The sequence below is a fragment of the Festucalex cinctus genome, chromosome 3 (genome assembly GCF_051991245.1).
Source record: "Festucalex cinctus isolate MCC-2025b chromosome 3, RoL_Fcin_1.0, whole genome shotgun sequence".
Classification (NCBI taxonomy): Eukaryota; Metazoa; Chordata; class Actinopteri; order Syngnathiformes; family Syngnathidae; genus Festucalex; species Festucalex cinctus.
In genome coordinates, this window is record NC_135413.1 from 5,037,362 (window position 1) to 5,059,861 (window position 22,500).

Consider the following 22,500-nt stretch of genomic DNA (forward strand, 5'->3'; position numbering starts at 1 on the left):
TAAAAAAAAAAGAAAAAAGAAAATGCTCGTCTTTGCAGAAATCTCTGGATTTCCGTGAGTCTCGTGAGGCAGAGCCCCACCCTCTGTGGGAGTATCCATGTCGTGCTTTGACTCAGTCTGCAGCTGTCATGACCTTTGACTTCACACGCTGTGTCCCTCAACAGCCTATCACCAGTCAAGGTTCTATACCATTTATAAGGTATGCATAATACATTTTTTATTTTATTTATTTTTTATTTGTTTTTTAAAATCCTGCCTGACCGTGTATGCAGTGATAACTGGAAGTTTTCTTTTTCCAGGAGTGGCCACTGCCATGGTGTAGCAATGTGGTTGGAGTACCAGCTGACTCCGGACATCTCAGTGAGTGAGGGCTTAACTGAACCAATCAGTGAGCAGGTATGTTGCAGGTTTTCTTCTTTGTGTTCAATACATATGGTGTAGGGATCTGTGACTGTTACGCGCCACCTGTTGCAGGGCCACTGTGAGTGGAGTCGTCACAGTAAACAGGGAGTATATTTCTTCCGGTCGGGATGGGAGAACTCCGGCAATGGCGGAGCTGCTGTGGTTTACAACTTCATCTTTGAACCCAGTTCGGGAGACATCAAGATGGACTTCCATAACAAGTCTCTTTGAGATGAATTTCAAGCATTTTACAATTTCTTGTTTCACCTTAGGTGGGAAATATTGAAGTAACCTTTATACTGACACTCAATGTGTAGAAATTGTTGATGGAACAAAACTAAGCAGGATTTGGTTCTGAGAATCTGTCTGCTGTACAAGATTTAACAAAACATTTTTTTTTAAACTCATTCACTCCCAGCCATTTTCACAGAAGCAATCCCGTACGCTCCCGGGTGTTTTACTGGATTTTGATTGATTTTTGCAAGGCACACAGAATATTGTGTTCAATTGCTATTAAAGCATGGAACCTATCAAAAGAAAGATTAAAGTCTCTTCTTTCATCAGGAAAAAAAAAAAGTTTGTTTCTATCTGTTTCCGTTAGGCAGAAATTAGCATTAGAAGAGAGCTAAGTTTCATCAGTTTTCACAAATGTATTTAAAATTGAAAGTAATTTTAGCTTCTTTTTTTTTTCCCCAGATAGCGTTATTGGGAGCAAATGCGTTTTAATGGCTAATGTGTAAGGAAGAGAGTGGTGTAATCATTTTCTTGAGTCCAGAAAGAAAGGAGTCACACTCCTGGCCCTGCATAGTTTCTTTGCGCAAAGCCTCATAATGTGTATTAGACTTCTGTCCACAAAATGGATTTCATTCATCCCACAAGGTTCTAGAAAACTAAAAGAAATAGGCTGCTAAAGTACCTTTGATTTTTTTATTTAATGCTAACTAAAATGTCAGAAGTGGTCAATGCTGCATGTTTGTAGACCTCGGAATATTTTCTACTTGAAAAACATTTTCACTTTTGGCATTTATAGCTCCTCCACACAACTCAACAATTTGCACAAATAAAAAAGCAAAACCAGATCCTTTTTTCATTTTGACCTGTTCAGTGTTATATGAGAGCATCCAATCTTATGGGAGTGTATTACTGCCACACCTGGAGGAAAATAATAATAATGATAATAATTCAATGTCACACAGTATGGTATGTTTGAATTTCGGTCAAAATAAAACAAAAAAAAGACACTAGCGATGTAACTAACAATGTTCTTCTATTAGACTGTGAGAGGAAAAACAACAAAGCCAAATATTTAATAGACTTGAGCTGAAGATATAAAGATATCCATACTAATTAGGGCTCCTCTGCCAGTAACAAGGAACGGCGTGGTTTTGTTCAGCCAAACTAGTCATAACGTCTTTCACATTACACCATGATATTGATTCCCCGTCCCCCCGGTGTGGCCACAATACGCTTCCACACAATCTGTTGAGAGCCTTGAGGAAATTATTTGAAAGAGGACCAATTGGTTATCGGCTCTGCGGTGTTGTGAATAACTGGAATGATACGGAAGCGCTGAGTTGGATGCGTGTTGAGGCTTTCAGAGTTTCAAGCGTCTGTCAATGTGCTGTTCGCCAACACAATCTTCTCCCCTGGCTTGAATGCGGGCATCCCCATGTATGGACAGCTGGCACATCGAAATGCATCACCAAGGTAACACTGAGAGAGAGGCATGACAGACATCATCAGACTAATGGCATACAATAACAAGGTTTTAGTACCTTGAATTACATCAACATTACGCATCCACTAGTGAGTTCATCTAATTAAATGGAATGGGCCATGCCCAACTCTTTTCATTTGTTGTGGTGCAAAGTCAATTGAAAAGAGACCCATAGCAGTGTGAAATCCAAACAATCAGAATACACTCACACTTCCACATGCAGACTTTGGAAGATTTGTTTTCTGTTGTCCTTTCTCCTCCAGCTCCTCAGCGAGGCCGCATGTGCTGCACACACACACACACAAGCATGAGATCAGAGACAACTGGGAGAGCACAAGAATACAGAGCCCTTTCAAAAAATTAGCAAACGGCGCATCAAGGCAGGGATTAAGGCAAAGGTATTCCCAACCAAGTATTGAAGAGTGACTCATTTTGAAAATACCAAAAAAAAAAAAAAAAACACACTCAGACATGGCGCTTTCTTCACAGTATTTATTTTTAATAATTTTTTGAAATCCTGTTTTTGTGGGTTTCATGAGCTAGGGCCCCAAATATTGTAAAAATAAACAAATAAAAATACTTAATTGTGGGCCCTGAATATAATCTTTGAAAGTTTTACTTTGAATGTAATTATGGAACTTATTCAACTTTTGAGGATATTTAATTTTTTTGAAAAATGTCAGACATGCTAGTATACGGAACAGGGGTCCTCAAATTCAAAGTTCCAATAACGTTTACAATGACTCAAGTAATTTGTGGGACAAATGATACTTGTCAGAGTAGTTTAAAGCAACATACTCAAGTATTTCTGCTAAGAAGAAACACTACTATTAATCCATTGCATTAAGCAACATTCTGCAGACGACTTATTTTAACTTTGGGAGTTAAGAAATAAATGACGCGATTGACGATGGCAACGGAGGAATTTGTATCTGTGTATAACAAATCAACAGTGACATACTGTTAAGAAATATGTTGGTAGACAATGAGGATGTTGAAAATTTTGCAGCTTTGTAACAAAATGGACGACAAATAACGACCACTTGATCCCCCAAGGTTATTACAACTGCGCTCCAGTGTTGAAGGTAAATATTAAAGGGGCTGTCTGCCGGATTCACTCAGGAAAATGCACTTTTTAAATACAGGATGTACACACTTTAACTTTCTCTCATTCTACACATCTGTGTTTTTGTTAACCTTTTGTGGTAATTTCGTCCTAAACCCCCACCTCCCCAGCCTGTATTTTGCCATTTTGTGTTTGTTTTGTAAACGGGGGGGTGGTGTGTCGCAAATGGGCCGGGCGAACGCAGTTTGCGACACGCCGCCAACCCCCTCCGCCCCCTCTGGCTGGAGGGTTGTAAATACTGTCTTTCCACTGAAACGTCCCGCTGTTTACAAAACAAACACAAAATGGCAAAATACAGGCTGGGGAGGTGGGGGTTTAGGACGAAATGACCACAAAAGATGAACAAAAACACAGATGTGTAGACTGAGAGAAAGTTAAAGTGTGTACATCCTGTATTTAAAAAGTGCATTTTCCTGAGTGAATCCGGCAGACAGCCCCTTTAAGGATGCTCCGATCGATCGGCCACGGATTACAATCGGCCGATATTCGTGAAAAAGTACGTGATTGGAATATTTGATCAAAGCCTTTTATTCCCGATCAAAAAGCCAATCACCCGCAGTTCATGCTTCGCAGCCTGCCTGAGAGACCAACTTGAGGGCACAGGATGGCGTCAACTTCCTCATCCAAACCCCTCTCGCTTGACACTGCGCAGGCGGGCGCCACACGCTGCACCACAGAGATAACAAAACATGTCAGCGCTGTGGAGATTCTTTGCTATTCTCGAGACTAGAGCGATGTAAAGTTTGCCACCTGTGATGTATGCCGCAAAAAGGTACCTCACTGGGAGGAGCATGGTTAAAAGTTTCAACAACATTAATATGGCATTTGAAGAGCAAACATTTGGAGGAGTATGGCGAATTTACGATGCTCAAAACGTTAAATAAAGTTAAGGCGGACGCAGCGGTAACACCAAAACGGCAACTTGCAAGCCCACGCTGACCAACACGAACTCCTATTAGCGTGACAGCCAAAAAGCAAGACCCAGAAAATAATTTTATTTATTGGACTTGATGACCAACCGTTCTCAGTGGTGGAAGACATTGGATTCTGTCGTTTGCTCGCTCCTTTGGAGCCAAGCTAGATGCTGCCAGGACACAAATATTTCACACACACTCGCTCTGCTTGAGCTCCACCAGAGTGTACTGTTAAATTGAACGTCTCCTTAAAGAAGGCCTATCATCCCATTACCTTTTACAAACAATATATGGATGTCCTGTTTGGACTGCTGATTATTTCAATATAGTCAATGGCACTCATCATGAATACATTTGGGGAAAAAAAATTACAGATGATAAATGTAATCGGTATCGGCCGATCTTACTCATTGATGATCGTATCGGCAGCATAAAACCCTGATCGGAGCATCCCTAATATATGGAGTTGTATACCCACATATGTGACAGTTGTTTGTTGCTTTTTAAAAAAAAATATATATTGAAGGTTTATAATAAACTTAGGTTTGTGTGAACACCTCTAAAATATTTTTAGAATTATGTTTCTGTCTGCTTCAGGAGCCGAGATATCAATTATTTTATATTTTGTTGAATTTCCAGGTAAATTTCTGGTTTTCGGGGGTGACTTTGGTTTTAGAGGCATGTTGTGCTAGGTGCTTTAGGCCATAATGGGTTAATGATTGCTTGCACTTGTGGCAATGTACAAGGTTCAGAAACAGAACCACACTTCTGACCGTTTCAATCTCGCTGTCATGATTGTCAATCACGAGGACACTGACCTTGCGTTACGGTCAGTGTTGGTGTACTAAATGAGAGATTTGTGCGTGAGCTATAGATCTCTATCAGCTTTTGACAACTCGCATGATGGCTGAACATGCTGTCATCGGCAAAAGAATACATCTCTCGCCAGAGTCGCCAGGCACGACCAATCAAAATCAACAACGCTCAAACTTTTGCGCAAATGTATATCGATTCGTCATGCCTACAGAGTGAAATGTTTGGCTACTATGTAAGCATAGCAACAAAGCTAACCAAATGAAAATGATGCCATCTTGTGCTTGCTTGTTGGGGACGCCTGCAATTAAATAACTTCAAGACTTACCAGTTCTTGCAGGCTTTCTTCTTCTTGGCTCCTGCACCACAGCTGGGGGCTTTAAGAGACAACGGGTCTGGCTTCTTCAAATCGTCTTCATCAAGCAGGGCATCCGAATCCACCAGGTCCTGATAGAACAGGGCAGAGGAGATTTGAGTAAGTCACGTGTGTGCATGTCTCAAGGCTTAACCTTCAAGTTTTAAGCAAATCCCAAGCTACTGTGGTAACAATCAACCAAGTCCGTATATCAAGCAAGTCAACAACCTTAGTCCCAAGTACGAATAATGGGGTGGTGACAAAATTATTTTGCACACATCATCCATCTAATCTCTGTTGTTGTTGCTGAGACGCAACACAGTTGTGTCATCCACAAACTTGACGCAGCAGGGTGAAAAGGAGAGGGCTCAAGTCACATCCTTAAGGTGATGGTAATGATGCTGGATGGGTTGCGTATAAGAGCCCGTGACATCCGCAAGACAGTCCTCAAAACACACAGATTCCGAGGGACAAGACACTCTGGCAGTCTTTGAGGATGATACTCTTACTTCAGTGATAGGGCTGGGTATCAATTCAGATTTCCAGAATCGATTCGATTTGATTCCAAGGGCCCGATTCGATTCGCATCGAAAAAAAAATCGATGTATCAATACGTGGTTTTATGTATCGATATTAGTGATGGCAAAATGAAGCCCCGTAAAGCAGTGAAGCCCTGCAGTGAAATGCTTCACACACACGTAGGGGCTTCAAGATGATTCATTTCCTCGACTACGCCATCATGTGGACAGAAAATGTATAACATGCTTGGTGCATGCAATAAAATGGTGGGGTGTAAATCATGCTCGAAATACAAAAGAATATATATTTGAAGAGTGTTTTAACATGAATTGTTCTGTGTTACTTTGTCTATGTTTGTGCTTATGCAACAAGTGAAAATGTGAAATAAGGAGGTAAAATAAAGTGCTTATTCATTTTTATTTAAAAACTATTTTTTCCGAAGTTTTTGGACTCAGGCGGTTTCTTTTTTTTGCAGAGAATTTCACCTGCTTTGGAAAAAAACTCTTTCACATGGTACTGATGAAGCAGGGGTGCATCGATATGAGATAGCAAGTTTGTATAGAATTGGACGCGTATATTTCTGTGATTCCCAGTACTGAAGGGGACTTTCAACTGTGAACAGAAAAATGTGAATTTTATGTGTTGTCACATTTTATTTTATTTTATTATTGGAATCTGTTAAAATAGTACCGTAATTGCAGTGCATTACCTTCTGAGGTGAGATCTGCTCAAAGTGCTCCTAAACAAGGGAAAATCTCTTTCTTGCTGGTTCCATCGCAAAAAGAAGCTCGTCAAATCGAATGCCAAAAGCAAAAAAAGTAGCGCAATAAGGGACCCGAAAACACAAAAAGTGAAGGGGAATCCATAGCGTTTCTTTGCCGCTTTTATTTCGAACTACACTCAAACCTAGCGAATCATTTCCTGAATCAGTCACGTGGTACACCTGCTTCGTGGGGCTTCAAACGTCACCACGTACGTCATCAACACACGCATTGACACGCCGTTCATGAACCACTCATCTGCATTACTCGGCACACGCTTCAGGGATTCGACCCGAGAAGCACATCACTAATCGATATTGGGAAATGAAAAGGTGTAGCGATACGATATCAATATATCCACATTTTAAACGTGTGCATCATGTAACTGTTAGAAGATTTGGAGTAAGCGAACTAGCTTACCACATCATCATCGTTCATGTCGTTGGCTGATAGTGTCCACATTTTGACTGTGTTTGGATCCAGAGCTAATTTCTCTGTTGAGACACATATTGGAAATGATTAGCCTTACATACATTTTACCAGGAACTCACATTCGCTCAAGCTTCTTGACGTAGCTAAAATTAAATCAAAGTGAACACAATCCGTCAGCAACTTGTGCTATCCTCTAGGTACTGACCACATTGGTCCAATATTTTATAAGGAGCGAGATCAACAGAATTTTTATTTTTATTTTTTTAAACAATACCTGGCTGAGGTGCAGCCTTTCCAAATGACAACTTGATTGAAGTGGATGATCCAACCTCAAAATTTGGTTTGGCTGCAGATAAGCGTACTCTTGACAGCGTATTTCCATGGTAACCTGTTGCTGTCTGGACAGTGTTCAAAGCCTCTGAACTCAATTGTGTGTTACTAACCTAAATGGAAAAACGACATTCAAACAACAGCAATTGTTCCACTTATTATGCAAAGTTGAATTTCAAATGACACCTCCCAAGTATTGTAATTTAGTCTAATAAAACAAAAAATTGTATTGTGTGCCCTGTATTTCCATATTTTTTTACACTGCTGAATAATAATAATAAAAAAAAAGAGCAGCAAACAATAATACCCAATATTCTAAAAAGTAGGGGTGTGAATTGCCTAGTACCTGACGATTTGATTCGTATCACGATTCACAGGTCACGATTCGATTCGATACCGATTAATCCCGATACGAATTTATAAGTCGATTGTTGCGATTTTTTTTCATTCAAATTTAGAAAATACTAATCAGTAAGCTTGTAGAGTGTAAGATTTATATGAAAATGTATTATTTATTTATCTGAAATTTCAGTCTTATAGAGGTTGTAATCTGTTTCATGTTTGAACAGCATTAAAATAAAATATTAAGGCTTAATGTTCCGTTCATATAACATTCTTCCATGCTCAAGGTGTGAATCCTAACCCGAAGTCAGACGTTTTGTTGAATATTTTTCCATTAAAAATGGAAGTTTAAAAATCGATTCACACACACACACACAAAAAAAAAAAAAAGGCAATGATAAGACGTTGAATCGGTAAGACTACCGAATGAACAATTCTGAGCTCTTAAAAACAAAAAAAAAAAAACAAATAAATAAATAAATAAAAAATAATAGATTTTTTTTATTGAATCGATTCGAGAATCGCGCGATGTAGTATCGCGATATATCGCCGAATCGATTTTTTTTTAACACCCCTACTAAAAAGTAACAAGCAGACAACCAAATGAGAGAAAGTTATTTTCAAACGGCATCAAATAAAAAAAAAATAAAAACAATCTACAACATTGTGTATACATTGTTTTAAATGTATATAACTTTTGGTCTGTTCTAACGTCAAGGTACCACATCATATTGGTTCGTTACTGTAATCTCCATCCATCCAACTTTACCCACCTCTGTCACAGACATCAAGCCTGACAACTTCAGAGCAGACATTAGCATCTTAGTTGTCCTCACACTCTGCGCATCAACCCCTGAAGAAAAAAGAGAGAGAGAGAGAGAGAGAGAGAGAGAATAAATACATTGTGGATGTCAAACTGATCTTGTGCATTAAACAGTCCTTTTTTTCCCTCTCTCTGAGAAATACATCTGACCTGTAACAGGTTCATCCAGAACTACCTTCCCACCAGGTTTGAGTACTCTGGCCATCTCTGCCAGCATCTCTGAACTGTGGATTGAAAAGCTGTCTGCCAGAAGGCAAGAGAGAACCCAGTCGAATGAGGATTCAGCATACGAGGCTAGGGGGAAGTACAAACATTTTCAACTTGTTAGTGACATCTTGACAATCAAGACAAAAGCAGAGTCATCATACCGCAGGTTATACTCACACCGCAATAGCATTTCCATATTTTCCACTGAGACTCTGCCATTAGCACCAACAAGGGCACTAAGATCTTCTGCAAACTGTTTTAAGGTGGTAGGTGATGACGGCTGAGCCCAAACCAACAGCACCCTATCCCCAATTTTCACACCAAGGTCCGCCATGAGAACTTGGAAGAAGTGCAATCATGCATTAGTGTAAAAATCACTTTTAAGTCCAGAACTATAAAATTAATTCCATCAACCATTTAAAGTGGCACGTTAAAGATTTGTCACAATTATTGTCACCAATGATTTAGCAACGTACGAAAAAGAAAAACGACCATATAAATGAATCACAATGTCCAATCACTGGTGAACTAATTTTCAACAACTTAATTCTGGATAGGTGGTGATACCGAGCAAAGCCATTCATAATCAAAGCGTTGTGGTGATGAGAACATAATTCACCCACGGAACGTTGGGACGAAGGAGGAGTTGGATGGGATGAAAGGATGAAAGGATAAAAGAACAAAATGTTGGTAGGTCTGTGAGCCTCACGCAGAGTGAGTTGTTGTTGATGATGTCAATAAAACGCCAGTCTTTGGCTCCGGACTTCAACACTCCGCCTCCGACTCAGACTCCCGTCACTACTCGCTACATTGGTGACATCCGACATCCGCCTCGTTGAAGTTTCCGAGGCTGAGAATTTGATCGAATTGAGCGACATGACTTGGTCTCAAGTTACCGGAGTTTTGAGAGTCGGCCGCGGCGACGTGGTTTGTACAAGCTGAAGCTCAGTTTGCCATCCGGGGAATTACGGACGTTTCCAGGCGCTACTACCACGTTGTGTCCGCGCTCGGGAGCTCCACGGCGGCCAGAGCCGTGAGTTTTATCACCTCTCTCCCAGCACGGGATAGGTACGCGGGGCTCAAAGCGTACCTCCTTAAGACCTTCGAGCTGTCACGGCCGGAAAGGGCTCGCCGCCTTTTCGCCATCCAGGGCCTGGGGGACAGTAAGCCGTCCGAGCTAATGGAAAAAATGCTGAACCTGCTTGGCGCGGAGGAGCCAAACTTTTTGTTTATTGAACTGTTTCTGCGCCACATGCCTCCTCATGTCCAGACAGCGCTAGCGAACACTACCATCTCCGAGCCACGTGCTCTGGCGGAGGAAGCTGACCGTTTTTTCCTGGCCACCCAGCGTTACAACCACGAGGTCTTGGCTTCTGCGCGCGCCTTCCCAGTCCCGGCGGCCGCAACGGCACCTCATAAGGCACGCACTGCCGTGGATGGCCGATCAGCCCCTGGCTTATGCTATTTTCACGCACGTTTTGGAACCAAGGCGAAGAGGTGCCGCGCCCCTTGCTCCTTTGTTGCGTCGAAAAACAGCAACGCCTCCACTCAGTTGCAGCTGTGAGTGGGGGCGCACAGTGCCGGCTGCTGTTTATCATGGACACCCTCTCCAGACTCAAATTCCTTTGTGACTCCGGCGCCCGCAGAAGCGTGTTGCCTGCCTCGGCTGAAGATGCTGCCGGGGGCACTCACGGCCCGCACCTGTCAGCGGCCAACGATGCACCTATCCGGACCTACGGCACTAAGACAGTGGATGTATGGTTTGGGGAGCGCCGATTCACTTGGGACTTTGTCACTGCGGACATTTCTTTTCCCCTTCTTGGCGCGGAATTTTTGTGTGCCCACAGTCTACTGGTGGATGTTAAAAATGGCTGCCTGTTGGACGCTTTGACGTTTTCCACGGTTGCTTGTGGGTGTGATGTGGAGACGTTTGAGGGCCTTGCCAGCCCGCTCTCAGATGACGACGTGTTCACGCGGCTTCTTGGAGAATTCCCCAGCCTGACCACGCCTAGATTTGCAGCCACTTCTACCAAGCATGGGGTCGAGCACCACATCGAGACCGTGGGCCCGCCGGTTCACGCTAAGGCCCGACGCCTCAACCCTGATAGATTGGCCACAGCTAAGTCCGAATTCGCTAACATGGAACGCCTTGGCATAATTCGTCGTTCGAACAGCCCGTGGGCCTCGCCTCTCCACATGGTTCCGAAGTCGGACGGCGGGTGGCGACTATCGCTGCCTCAATGATGCCACGACGCACGATCGCTATCCGGTCCCGCACATACAGGACTTCTCTGCCCACCTGGCAGGTGCGAAGGTGTTTTCCAAGGTGGACTTGGTACGGGGCTATCACCAAGTTCCGGTACACCACGCCGATGTGCCTAAGACTGCTGTGATAACACCTTTCGGACTGTTCGAGTTTCTCAGGATGCCAGTCGGCCTTAAAAACGCGGCCCAGTCTTTTTAGCGTCTCATGGACTCTGTTCTCCGGGACATGCCGTTCCTCTTCGTGTACTTGGATGACATCCTGGTGGCCAGCTCCTCCATCGGAGAACACCTTTCACACCTCCGGCAGCTTTTCTCCAAGCTCAGCCAGGCTGGACTGATTATTAACCGAGCTAAATGTGTCTTTGGTGTGCCCTCCATCCAATTCCTCGGCCACCTCATCAACGATGACGGCGCCACCCCGCTCCCGGCAAAAGTGGAAGCTGTTGCCGCTTTTCCTCGACCCCGGACGCCCCAGGGTCTCCGCGAGTTCCTCGGGATGGTGACTTTTTACCACAGGTTCATCCGCCATGCTGCCCATGTGATGCACCCGCTTTACGACACACTTAAGGGTGTGGCTCCTAACCGTGCGGTCGACTGGACGGATGTGAGAGTCAAGGCTTTTGAAGAGACGAAAGCCGCGCTGTCCCAAGCGGCCTTGTTGGCCCACCCGCGCCTGGATGCTCCGATCGCCCTCACTACTGACGCATCCGATTTTGCTGTCGGGCCGTTTTGGAGCAGCGCGTCGAAGGTGCGTGGCAGCCACTCGCCTTTTTCAGCACGTTCGACAGGGAGCTCCATGCTGACTGGCTTGCGATCCGCCACTTCCGCTTCATCCTGGAGGGCCGTGAGTTCACGATCTTTGTCGATCACAAGCCGCTCACCTTCTCCATCTCGAAGTTGTCCGAGCCGTGGTCCGCGCGGCAACAGCGCCAGCTGTCGTTCATATCTGAATACACCACGGACATCCGACATATCGCTGGCAAGGACAACGTGGTCGCGGATTGTCTGTCCAGGGCAGCCGTCAACACGGTACAGCTGGGCCTCGACTTTTCCCGGATGGCGGCCGACCAGGCTTCTGATCGTGGCACCCAGTTGCTTCGGGGCTCCGACACCGGGTTTCAACTTGAAAGGGTGGCGGTCGATGACTCCGGGGTCGAGCTGTGGTGCGACGTCTCCATGGGCTGGCCTAGACCGCTGGTGCCCTCTGGTTGGCAGAGGGCCGCCTTCGACATGGTGCACGGTCTCTCACACCCCGGCAGGAAGGCATCGGCGAGGTTGGTGGCTCAGAAGTTCGTCTGGTCTGGGTTGAAGAAAGATGTACGGGCCTGGGTCGATTCATGCTTGGCTTGTCAGCGAGCCAAGGTCCACCGTCACACCAAGGCGCCTTTGGAGAATTTTGTTGTCCCTGCGAGGAAGTTTGACCATGTCAACGTCGACATCGTAGGTCCGCTTCCTCCTTCCCAAGGCTTCACCTACCTCCTGACGATCATGGACAGGACGACCCGCTGGCCAGAGGCCGTTCCCCACACCTCCAAATCGACCAGTGACGTGGCCCGGGCGTTTATCGGGACCTGGGTCGCTCGGTTTGGACCGCCGGCGGACCTCTCGTCCGACAGGGGTGCGCAGTTTACGTCAGAGGTTTGGAACTCTGTTGCTGAGGGCCTCGGGGTCAAGCTACACCGCACCTCCGCTTATCACCCTCAGGCTAACGGGCTGTGCGAACGGTTCCATCGTTCGATGAAAGCCGCTTTGCACGCTGGACTTTCTGACGGTAATTGGGTCGACAAGCTACCCTGGATCATGCTGGGCCTTCGTACTGCACCTAAGGAGGACCTGCAGTGTTCTTCGGCCGAGTTGGTCTATGGACAGGTGCTAAGAGTGCCAGGCGATTTCATTCCGGACGCCTCGACGCCTTGGCCCGCACCCAGGCCTGGGCCGCCGGTGGATACTGCTGGTGCGTTCCAGCCCGTGCCCACGTCGCGGCATGGCACCCCTGTGGCCCGGGTGCCCCCCAACTTGCAGTTGGCCGAGTTTGTTTTCATCCGACACGATGCACACCGTGGTCCCTTGCGTCCCCCCTACGACGGGCCATTTAGGGTCCTGCAGCATGGTGCCAAGACTATGGTCGTGGATGTTGGGGGCCGTTCCGAAACTGTTTCTATTGACAGGCTTAAGCTGGCTCATGTGGAACTGGCCGGACCCTTGGACTTGCCCCGCGCCCCCCGCCGGGGCCGCCCCCTTAGGCTGCACCTGGGAGACCGTGCGGGGTCCCTTCCAGTTGTTCCTGTATCCCCGCCAGTTGGTGCGCGGGACTGTTGTGATGTTCCTGCTGTGCCCCTCCCGCCCGCGCTTCCTGGGTACGTTACCCGCAGGGGTCGGGCAGTTTTGCCGCCCCGTCATCCGGAGTTTGATTATGGGTGAATTCTGGGGGGTTTGTGTGGTGATGAGAACATAATTCACCCACGTAACGTTGGGACGAAGGAGGAGTTGGATGGGATGAAAGGATAAAAGGATGAAAGGATAAAAGAACAAAATGTTGGTAGGTCTGTGAGCCTCGCGCAGAGTGAGTTGTTGTTGATGATGTCAATAAAACGCCAGTCTTTGGCTCCGGAGTCCGGACTTCAACACTCCGCCTCCGACTCCCGTCACTACTCGCTACAGCGTCAATTTAGTGTTGTTATGGCAAGTTTAGCCGATTAAATCTTAAAAACAGTAGTCCGGGTACACACAACATGAATTTACGTAATGTTTCACAAACGCAGCTCTCCGAACCCCTTCAATCTTAATAACTGCCGTGCTACCATTACATATTCAAGTATGTATGTTTTTCTACTGCGTCATGTCGCCGGAAAATAATATTTATGTAACGTGACGCGACATTATTAGCTTTGTTTTGACACGTACAGGCCAAACCACATTACTTACAAAATGACCGTCGCCAGTGTATGACTGTAAATGTCATTAAAAATTCTCTAACACGCCAATACAGTTATTTGAATACACTAATTCAACCAGATAAGTTACACGTGGTGACTTACCCTAGTTTATTGATGATGTCAGACCAACCTGCACTTTCAAACTACGAAGTGAAACCAGCCTGGAGCTAGAGTAAACACTAACCGGTACACTGCCTGCTTCTTCTTCTTCCTTTTGGTAGTTGTCAAACAACTTTTGGTGCATTACTGACACCGTCTGGAATGAAACTCAACTATTTCACACAGCCTCTTATTTAGCCCGATTCTTCCCAAACATGACTGTAAAATAAAATGTCTCTCGTAGCCTATTCAAAGTTACTTGCCGAACTTTCAGCTGATTAATTAGTTGTTGCCTTGCTGCCATAACATAACGCATGACATCATGATTCGATTCTCTGCTCTCTAGTGCTTGAGGGCTGCACTTACAGTATCCATTGTTAACATGTTTTTCCCACTAAAAACAATGTCCTAAATCCCTGTGCCCAAATCGCATTCTGGATATACTGTAGTTGTCTTCATCCTGTGTTGTCCTGTATGTACTTTGTAGCACTGTCCAGGGCTGGACTGGCCAACTGGGATACAGGGCAGATGCCCGGTGGGCCGGTCTCATTCGGGTCCGATGCAGTGCTTCTTAATTATTATTTTCCTCAATTTTACCCCAGGAGACTGGCCCACAATTAAGATGGACCAGCCTGTTAATCCATTTCGAATTTAGACAGCAAAGTGAAACATCATCAATAAATATCAGTGGCAGAACTACATGTTAGGCGAGAGTCAGTCAAAATGCCAGGGCGATTTTTTTTGTGCCAGTCCAGCCCTGACTGTCTCCATACTTTTGGACGTTAGCTATAATGTCTCCCTGCACTTAATTGCGTTTTTTTCACTCTGATTGCCAACTATGTGGTCTTTATATTGTGGTGAAGCTAGCTGCCTCTTTTTGACAGAGTCAAGCCACCCGCTCTTCGTTTCAAGTTCTCAATTTCTGTTGTTCTCCCTTTTCAATGATTTACGGTACTGTGCATGAAGGTACAATCCTGTTTTTATGTGAGTAGGCCTATGTTGATACTGCAGCCATGGATGAGGCAAAGTGAAACTATTTATAAAGAAGTCTTGTTCACTTGTTATTGCTCGTTTACTTTCTCATCGGAGATTTCATCAAGCTACAACTCATAAGGAGCCACTACCTTTGATTATATTATCCCGTTCTAACAAAATCTTACTAATTATTTGCCGATTTAATAGCGAATACAGTTAATTGCCGCACGGCACATTCAATATGACGGATGCGCTGGAATGTGGCTTCGAACGGGCCACAGTTTGAATGGTGTCTGCAGCAGAAAAGAAAAAAGAAAAAGAGGAAAGCAAAATCCAACCTCTTTTTTGATGCCCTAACGATATGTGGTCCCATGTATCCCCCCCCCTCCCCCCCACCCCAAGTAGCTGTTTAATAATATGTCCCTCCTCACTTGCCATAGCAAATAATAATAATAATAATAATAAGAAGAAGAAGAAGAAGAATGTAAAAAAACTTCATTTTGAAAAATATACAAGACTCGCACGCCAACATTGACGTATTCCTCGATGGCTGTTCCAGATAAGATTGGCCATCAATCAAACAAAATCACACCAGTATTTCAAAACACAAAATTAGCTACTATGAAAAAATATAATAATAATAATAATAATAATAAAAAGTGTATTTTTAGAGATCAATGCCACAAATGAAGAACGGTTTCTTTGATATTCTCGGTCATACAAAAGTAACACTAACTCCAAAGCTCTTCAACAAATGCACCAACTGTAAAATATTCCATAAAAGTCTTGTCTACATTTTGATGACCCAAATATATATATATATATATATATATATATATATATATATATATATATATATATATATATATATATATATATATATATATATATATATATATATATATATATATATATATATATATATATAATGAAATATTAAATGTAAATGTATTCTTTTATGGATAAACATTTCAACAGGAAATAAAAAAATACAAAATGAAGCAGAATCAATTAATAAAGTGTAAAAACAAAATGAGAGTACAATAGGAATGTAACATTGTATTAAAAAAAATAAATAAAAAAATACCGATCATCGGGTGGGGTTAGTGTGATATACATAGTTTTCAAACCGTCGTTAAACACATAAAAAGAACAATTGAGTCGCGCAAAAGTGACGCAGCACCGTTTGTTAAAAAAAAAAAAAAAAAAAAAAAAACAGAAATGGCGACGCTGCTGAGAGCTGTACGTGCAGGAAGGGCATTTCGAGGACTGTGCAGCGGTAATTATGCTAGAGTTAACTTATGCATGATAAAAACGGAACTTTGAAGAATTATTTAATGAAATAGCCATGCGTTATTTTGGTGCGGAGTCCAAATCTGACGCTCGCTAACTAGGCCGAGTCACTTTAGCTGATAGTGAAGGACAGACGTGAATGTTGTTCTGCTTCTTTTTGAGGCGATAGAATTTGTAAGATGTGTACCTTTCTTTAAAGAAAACATAGTGATCAAACAAAAGATGTTTACGTATTTCATTTTTTAAATGGGATTCTTTATTCAGAAACAAACCCTCACCCCCCAAATTTCACAAACTCTGCCAAGGTATGTCAACCTATAACCACCAAACTGTACAGTACTTGAAAGTGACAGTTTAATGTAGGCGCTGATCTAAAATCATACCGTTGTTTTAGTATTTAAGACTGAAACGCACTTGTTAGTGTTCTAGCTATGTTCCATGTGGTCTGAGATTTGTAGAAGTGCAAATGCGTCATTTTGGTGTAAATTTTGGCAACTGTTATAACATTGGCAGTCACATTGTGCTCAGGTCACCTCGAAATAAATTCCTTGTAGTTAATTGACAGCATTGCTCCCTGCAGTTGTGGTGGCACCAACATCAAAACCTCATCACGTCAGTCTCAAAAGGGGCTTCCGCTGTGCAGCTCTGAGGCTTCAGGATGAATCCAAAACAAACATAAACACGCAGTCTACTGGTGAAGACCCAGCAACAACTTCACAAGGAGACGCAGCAGTTAACCCAGGAGCAGATGAGTCCACCAGACCAAGAACTAGGTCAGTTTACTGCAACAACTAGTAATGTCAAATGTTCATGTAGAAACACATTGCAGGATGTCTGTGCATTTAACTTAAAATAGTTTATTTATTCATTTAAATTGTTATTATTATTATTTCCTAATTGTGCTCCTGGTTGTACTTTTCTGAGACATGGTGATTCTTTTTTTTTGTCCCTGTTTGTGCGCAAGTTACCAGAATCAGGGTGGTGAGGAAGATGAGGAGTATGAAACAGAGGAACAGCTTCAAGCTCAAATCCTAAATGCTGCTTTGGAATTTGTCCCACAGCATGGCTGGACCATGGAGGCCATTGCGGCTGGTGCAGAGGTGAGACGCAATCACAACTATGGAGTTTTTTTTTCTTTCTTTCTTTCTTTTTTTTTTTTTTTATCTTAACTTCCAGTAGCCCATAATATATACATACTATATCGAACACACACATATTTATTTTATTATTATTATCATCGTTATTATTATCATTATCATTATTATTATCCATCCATCCATTTTCTTGACCGCTTATTCCTCACAAGGGTCGCGGGGGGTGCTGGTGCCTATCTCAGCTGGCTCTGGGCAGTAGGCAGGGGACACCCTGGTCTGGTTGCCAGCCAATCGCAGGGCACACAGTGACAAACAACCATCCACACGCACAAGCACACCTAGGGACAATTCCGAGAGCCCAATTAACCTGCCAAGCATGTCTTTGGAATGTGGGAGGAGACCAGAGTATCCGGAGAAGACCCACGCAGGCACGGGGAGAACATGCAAACTCCACCCAGGAAGGCCGGGGCCTGGACTCGAACCGGAGTCCTCAGAACTGGGAGGCGGACGTGCTAACCAGTCGACCACCGTTCCGCCCTATTATTATTATTATTATTATTATTATTATTATTATTATCATCATTATTATTATTATTATTATTATTTATTTATTTAAAAAAACAAACAAAGGGCATTAGCCATAAATGAGATCAGAGAGGTAGATGATGCAAACTAATGTTTATATACTGAATAGCCTTGAAAATATTAAGTAATCTGCTCCAACAATGTTAACAGAACCATTAAGGGTGGAGACTATCCTTCACTTTTTAATAATTCAACCCCAGAGCCAGTTTAGTAGCGGAGATCAGTACCCATCCCTATAGACCCCTTCAAAGTTTGTAAACAATGTGATGCAATTTAAAGGGCGGGGCTTAGCTGGAGGCAAAAACACCTCAGTGGCGTGTGGTTCTAACACCGGTCAGCATATTTTCTAGGGCTGGGAATCTTTGACTGTCTCACGATTCGATTCAATTACGATTTTTGGGTCTACGATTTGATTCAGAATCGAATTTCGATTCTCGATTCAAACGATTTTCGATTCAAAATTATTTGATTGACAAATGATTTCTGCTTCAATTTACAGATATGCACAACATGGTCATGATCTTTTTTTGTTTTTTTTTTGTTTTTTGTTTTTAGTTTTTTTTTTTGTATTTTAAGTGCTTTTTCCACAAAAACAGCATGTGGGCTAAAACTGCCTTTTCCCCTTCTTTTTCATTTCTAATTTAAATCAAATCGATTTTTGGATATTAAATATCGATTCGATTAATACATGAGAATCTCGATTCTTTTATGAATCGATTTTTTTTGGCACACCCCTAATATTTTCACAGAAAGTTCACGCCGGAAAGGACGTGGAAAACGGCCATTTGAGTGAATATGTGAGTAAACTGACTCCCCACGACCGTGAATGTTACTTTAAGAAGTTAACTCTGACTGATGGGCCGATATTTACTGACCCCTACGCACTCACGCACTGGATAGATGATTTAACGGGAGTAACGGGACTACCCACCGTGCAATGGCCAGACATTTAAACCTACCTTATAGAAAAACTGAGCGTTTATACTAAAGATAAACTGAAGGCCTATAAATCTTTACATTTCTACAACTACATCTTGAATGGACATGTTCAAAATTTAGAATATAACAACTTGAGCGAGGACTTTTGTGTCGTGCGGTCGCAAGTGCTGCCAAGTCAACGACGGGCAGAAGACGAGGATATACGAGGCATGTACCTCTCCTCCAAAAATTTGACAAGAAGTTATCGGAACCATTGTGGGGGCTTTCGCCTCGACAAAACTGAAACGTACAGCTAACGTTTGGTTAGCTAGCGGTTAGCATTCGTGCATGTAGCATGTAAACACGGACTTTTTCAAGTCCGTGCATGTAAAAATAATCCCATAAATAATGACTAACTTAAGTAATTTCAATCACAACTAAGTCTAGCCCATATCATTGTCCAGGCTGAATCTGATCGTTTAATCTTACCTGATATGAATTGTGCGCTGCAAACACGAGCATTGTTGATGATCGTCTCAGACAGTCCAGTCGTTTCGCCTAATCGCGTTTAACCACAGCCGTTTGCGATGACTTGACTGGCAGAGGCTGGGATGCGATAGAATTCAAAAGTTTTTGTTTGTCCGTGGTTCTGGCAACCAAAAACACAGCAAGATGATATTTTCTACAGACTACCAACGTTGTTTACTTCTAGCTGCACTTCGTTGCCTCCAGCGGTTGTTTTTGCCTCCAGTAAACACTGTGACGTCATCGTGACGTAGGCCATCAAAGGGTCTATAGCAGGCTTAAAAGGATTTGTCAAGATTCAACACTGCTCATGTAGAACGTGACCGGTTGTGCCGATGTCTGTGTTGGTATTAGACATTAGACCTGTCATCTGCTTCCACTGGTATGTTCGACAATGGAGCCGGAGACCTGGTCCTACATTTCATCGCTCAGTGCAATTCACAACTGAAAGAGACACTTGCTGAGCAACACAAGCAGGTCCAGTTGGGCCAAGCAGAGTAGGTGCATGCGACTACACACACATTCTTCTATAATGCTCTATGATTGTAAAAATTGAGAGTTAAAGTTCCGGAATTATTTGATGACTTTCATGCAGGCCAAAGACTGCTGACTTTCTGAGAGATGCTGTCGAGACCAGACTGAGGATGCACATCCCCTACATAGAAACATGGCCACAGGTAAAGTGTGCATCATAACGTGTCACAGAACAAATACAAAGTGCTGTCTAAGATTCTTGACTTTGCTGCCGTGTCCTCAGGCAATGAGCATTCTGCTCCTGCCTCACAACATCCCCAATAGTCTGACACACCTTGCCACCCTGGTGGATGACATCTGGTACTATGCTGGAGACAGATCCACAGATGTGAGTGGGTCTAATCTTATGCACCCCCTTTTCTATCTGTACATTCTACCTTGCTTCCCCCTTCTTATATACTGTACGTCTTCACCATTTACCACAAGAAAAGCACTTTACCCAACTGTTAGTTGGCTCTTAATCATAAATTATGATCTCCAAACGTCCAAAATAGTCCAATAGTAGTCACACCTGTTATGAGCCGGTGTACCAGTTTTCAGTTGTTCTCCCTTTTCCATTTCTATAGATGAACTGGTACAGTAAAAGAGCAGCACTGACTGGCATCTATAACACCACTGAGCTCGTGATGCTTCAGGATTCCTCCCCAGACTTCCAGGACACTTGGAATTTCCTTGACAACCGCATACAGGATGTAGTCAACATGGCCTCTTCTGCCAAACAGGTATAGTGCAGCCACAGACGTCAACAGAGACATGCAAATAGGAGATTTTTTTCTTTTGGAAGTTTGTTACATACATTTTGTTTCGGCTAAATGAACAACTGCAGTGATTGAAGGAGAAAAGTCTTGGTGAGCTCTGGTTTGGTCATTAAGATGGGAAAGTAATTAGGAAAAAAAAGAAGAAAAAAACAAATTATGGTCAGCAGATGGCAGTATTGGGTCTCTTTTGGATGAGATCACTTCTCAATGGAATACAGAAACCTGTGAACATGGAGGATCTCTGTAAATTTGACAATTACAAGCAGCTTGTCAGTGATCAATGTTTTTGTCATGTTAAATCTACTGCAAAGAATGTCACCAAAGAGACCAAATATGATGAAGATTATAACAATTGGGGCTAGGAGATTATTTAAAAAAAAAAAAAATCATCACAATTATTGAAATCACAATGAAAAGAAATGAAATTATACATTGCTTTCAAAACTTAGTTTTTATTCAACCATATACATGTCAATTACATTGGTTATTTTTAGGTTATTAGTTGGCCACTTGTTCATGCACTTGTAAATTGTAACTAGTTTGTTGGTGTTGGTTCTTCAGGTGCAGTCAACAGGCGAAGCAGTGGTGCAAGGACTCATGGGAGCTGCTCTAACTGTAAGTCTTCTCTGATGTTTACCATTTGTATAATTTAAAAAAAAAAAAAAAAAAAAGCACCAGCAGTCAATTTTCAAATCAATTTTAAGACTTGATTTGTCACTAAAAGTAAGCATAATGACGTGGATTAACCGAACAATAAATATTGCTCTTGTTTTTCTTGTGCCTGCAGCTGAAGAATCTCACCGGAATAAACCAGAGACGATGATGCAAAACAACAAAACAGATCCCCACCGTCTTGTTTTAACATTAGATGGAAATGATCTATTCAAAGATTATATTTATTTGACATGGCCTGGGGTCTGTACATTTCCTGATGGTCATTTGTATGAGCTAAACTCAAAGACCGCTTCAAAGATGTGCAGAAAAGCCCCATTCAAATATTCTTCACAAATATGGAAATCTTGTGAACCCTTCTTTGCCCAGATATTATATCCTCTTAATACTGCAGTGGCACATAAAGACGATGACTAGACAGTATGATTATTGTATGTGTGCTTCAGGCTGCCCACAATAAAAGACCACTCTGAAATGTGTAGTTTTATTGTTTTGGGGAGTTCGAGGATGACACATGCATGGGTCAAAAAATCAGTCGGGATCTAGTGTGCAACCATTTGGCCAACACAGTGCAACATAACTCCTTTGCATGGATTTGATCAGGTTGTTGGCCAGGTTACTGTGTAATGTGGGTCCAATGTCTGTGCGAAGTTGAGAAATATTGCCAGACATTATACACAGTCTAATTAAATGAAATACTTTTGCACTGTTGTGTTGCGGTAATACAATAGAACTAAATGAACATTTATATCCGTTAAGAGCTTCTTAATTGAAGGACAAAAGATATTTGCCAGTCATCGAGCAAGAACGGTCAGACACACCACAGTTCTAGATAAGAGTATTACACACATGTATTACACACATGGCAAACAATGTGGGTAATTATAATTGATTACAGCACGAAAAATATCTAATACGAAGTATTTAAAACTGATTAACTGACCCCGTTACATGCATGGATGCAAAGATGGATACATAGATCGATACATTCATGTTTTGTTTTGCTCCCTCTCCAAGTACAGCAATACCCTTATAAACAGTGCATATAGTTTACACACACTCCAGCACAGTAGATGGCGGTAGTGGCTCGCAAAACGATAGGTGC

At 42.9% G+C, this 22,500-nt stretch overlaps 4 protein-coding genes across 5 annotated transcripts in view; 3 read left to right on the forward strand and 1 right to left on the reverse strand.

The window, feature by feature from the left end:
* Positions 1–990, forward strand: part of prmt7 (protein arginine methyltransferase 7) — a 13,670-nt gene extending 12,680 nt beyond the window's left edge. The window contains exons 16-18 of the mRNA XM_077515514.1: positions 39–199; positions 300–396; positions 475–990. Coding sequence (XP_077371640.1) covers positions 39–199; positions 300–396; positions 475–633 — 417 coding nt within the window. The 3' untranslated portion in view covers positions 634–990. The remainder of the gene's footprint in view (positions 1–38; positions 200–299; positions 397–474) is intronic.
* A 325-nt stretch (positions 991–1,315) lies between these two features.
* On the reverse strand, positions 1,316–14,213 carry ciapin1 (cytokine induced apoptosis inhibitor 1). Its single transcript, XM_077515515.1, has 9 exons — positions 14,045–14,213; positions 8,919–9,080; positions 8,685–8,828; positions 8,485–8,564; positions 7,314–7,482; positions 7,028–7,101; positions 5,301–5,419; positions 2,329–2,404; positions 1,316–2,115 (listed from the first exon to the last, which is right to left on the reverse strand). The coding sequence occupies exons 2-9, from the start codon at positions 9,073–9,075 to the stop codon at positions 2,005–2,007; spliced, it is 930 nt and encodes a 309-aa protein (XP_077371641.1). The 5' UTR covers positions 9,076–9,080; positions 14,045–14,213; the 3' UTR covers positions 1,316–2,004.
* A 1,964-nt stretch (positions 14,214–16,177) lies between these two features.
* coq9 (coenzyme Q9 homolog (S. cerevisiae)) lies at positions 16,178–21,870 on the forward strand. 2 transcript variants are annotated; one of them, XM_077515516.1, is made up of 10 exons: positions 16,178–16,295; positions 16,890–17,082; positions 17,274–17,409; positions 18,738–18,785; positions 19,786–19,928; positions 20,027–20,108; positions 20,189–20,293; positions 20,532–20,687; positions 21,285–21,338; positions 21,511–21,870. In XM_077515516.1, the coding sequence occupies exons 1-10, from the start codon at positions 16,238–16,240 to the stop codon at positions 21,544–21,546; spliced, it is 1,011 nt and encodes a 336-aa protein (XP_077371642.1). In that variant the 5' UTR covers positions 16,178–16,237; the 3' UTR covers positions 21,547–21,870. The 2 variants fall into 2 exon arrangements, with proteins under 2 accessions (XP_077371642.1, XP_077371643.1); XM_077515517.1 differs by lacking the exon at positions 18,738–18,785.
* Positions 21,871–22,474: 604 nt separating this feature from the next.
* polr2c (RNA polymerase II subunit C) overlaps positions 22,475–22,500 on the forward strand; it is a 5,684-nt gene continuing 5,658 nt past the window's right edge. Inside the window, exon 1 of the mRNA XM_077515518.1 lies at positions 22,475–22,500. This exon is cut by the window's right edge and continues 201 nt beyond it. The gene's annotated coding sequence lies outside the window, so the exon portion shown is untranslated.

Excerpts from the sequence above, each read along its gene's own strand:
- ciapin1 (XM_077515515.1), bottom strand. The coding sequence starts at position 9,075 with ATGGCGGACCTTGGTGTGAAAATTGGGGATAGGGTGCTGTTGGTTTGG. Across the intron at positions 8,565-8,684 it reads TCTGGATGAACCTGTTACAG|GGGTTGATGCGCAGAGTGTG; the intron begins GTCAGATGTATT and ends TTTTTTCTTCAG. Across the intron at positions 2,405-5,300 it reads AAGAAAGCCTGCAAGAACTG|CACATGCGGCCTCGCTGAGG; the intron begins GTAAGTCTTGAA and ends GTGTGTGTGCAG.
- coq9 (XM_077515516.1), top strand. The coding sequence starts at position 16,238 with ATGGCGACGCTGCTGAGAGCTGTACGTGCAGGAAGGGCATTTCGAGGA. Across the intron at positions 17,083-17,273 it reads TCCACCAGACCAAGAACTAG|TTACCAGAATCAGGGTGGTG; the intron begins GTCAGTTTACTG and ends TTTGTGCGCAAG. Across the intron at positions 17,410-18,737 it reads CCATTGCGGCTGGTGCAGAG|AAAGTTCACGCCGGAAAGGA; the intron begins GTGAGACGCAAT and ends ATATTTTCACAG.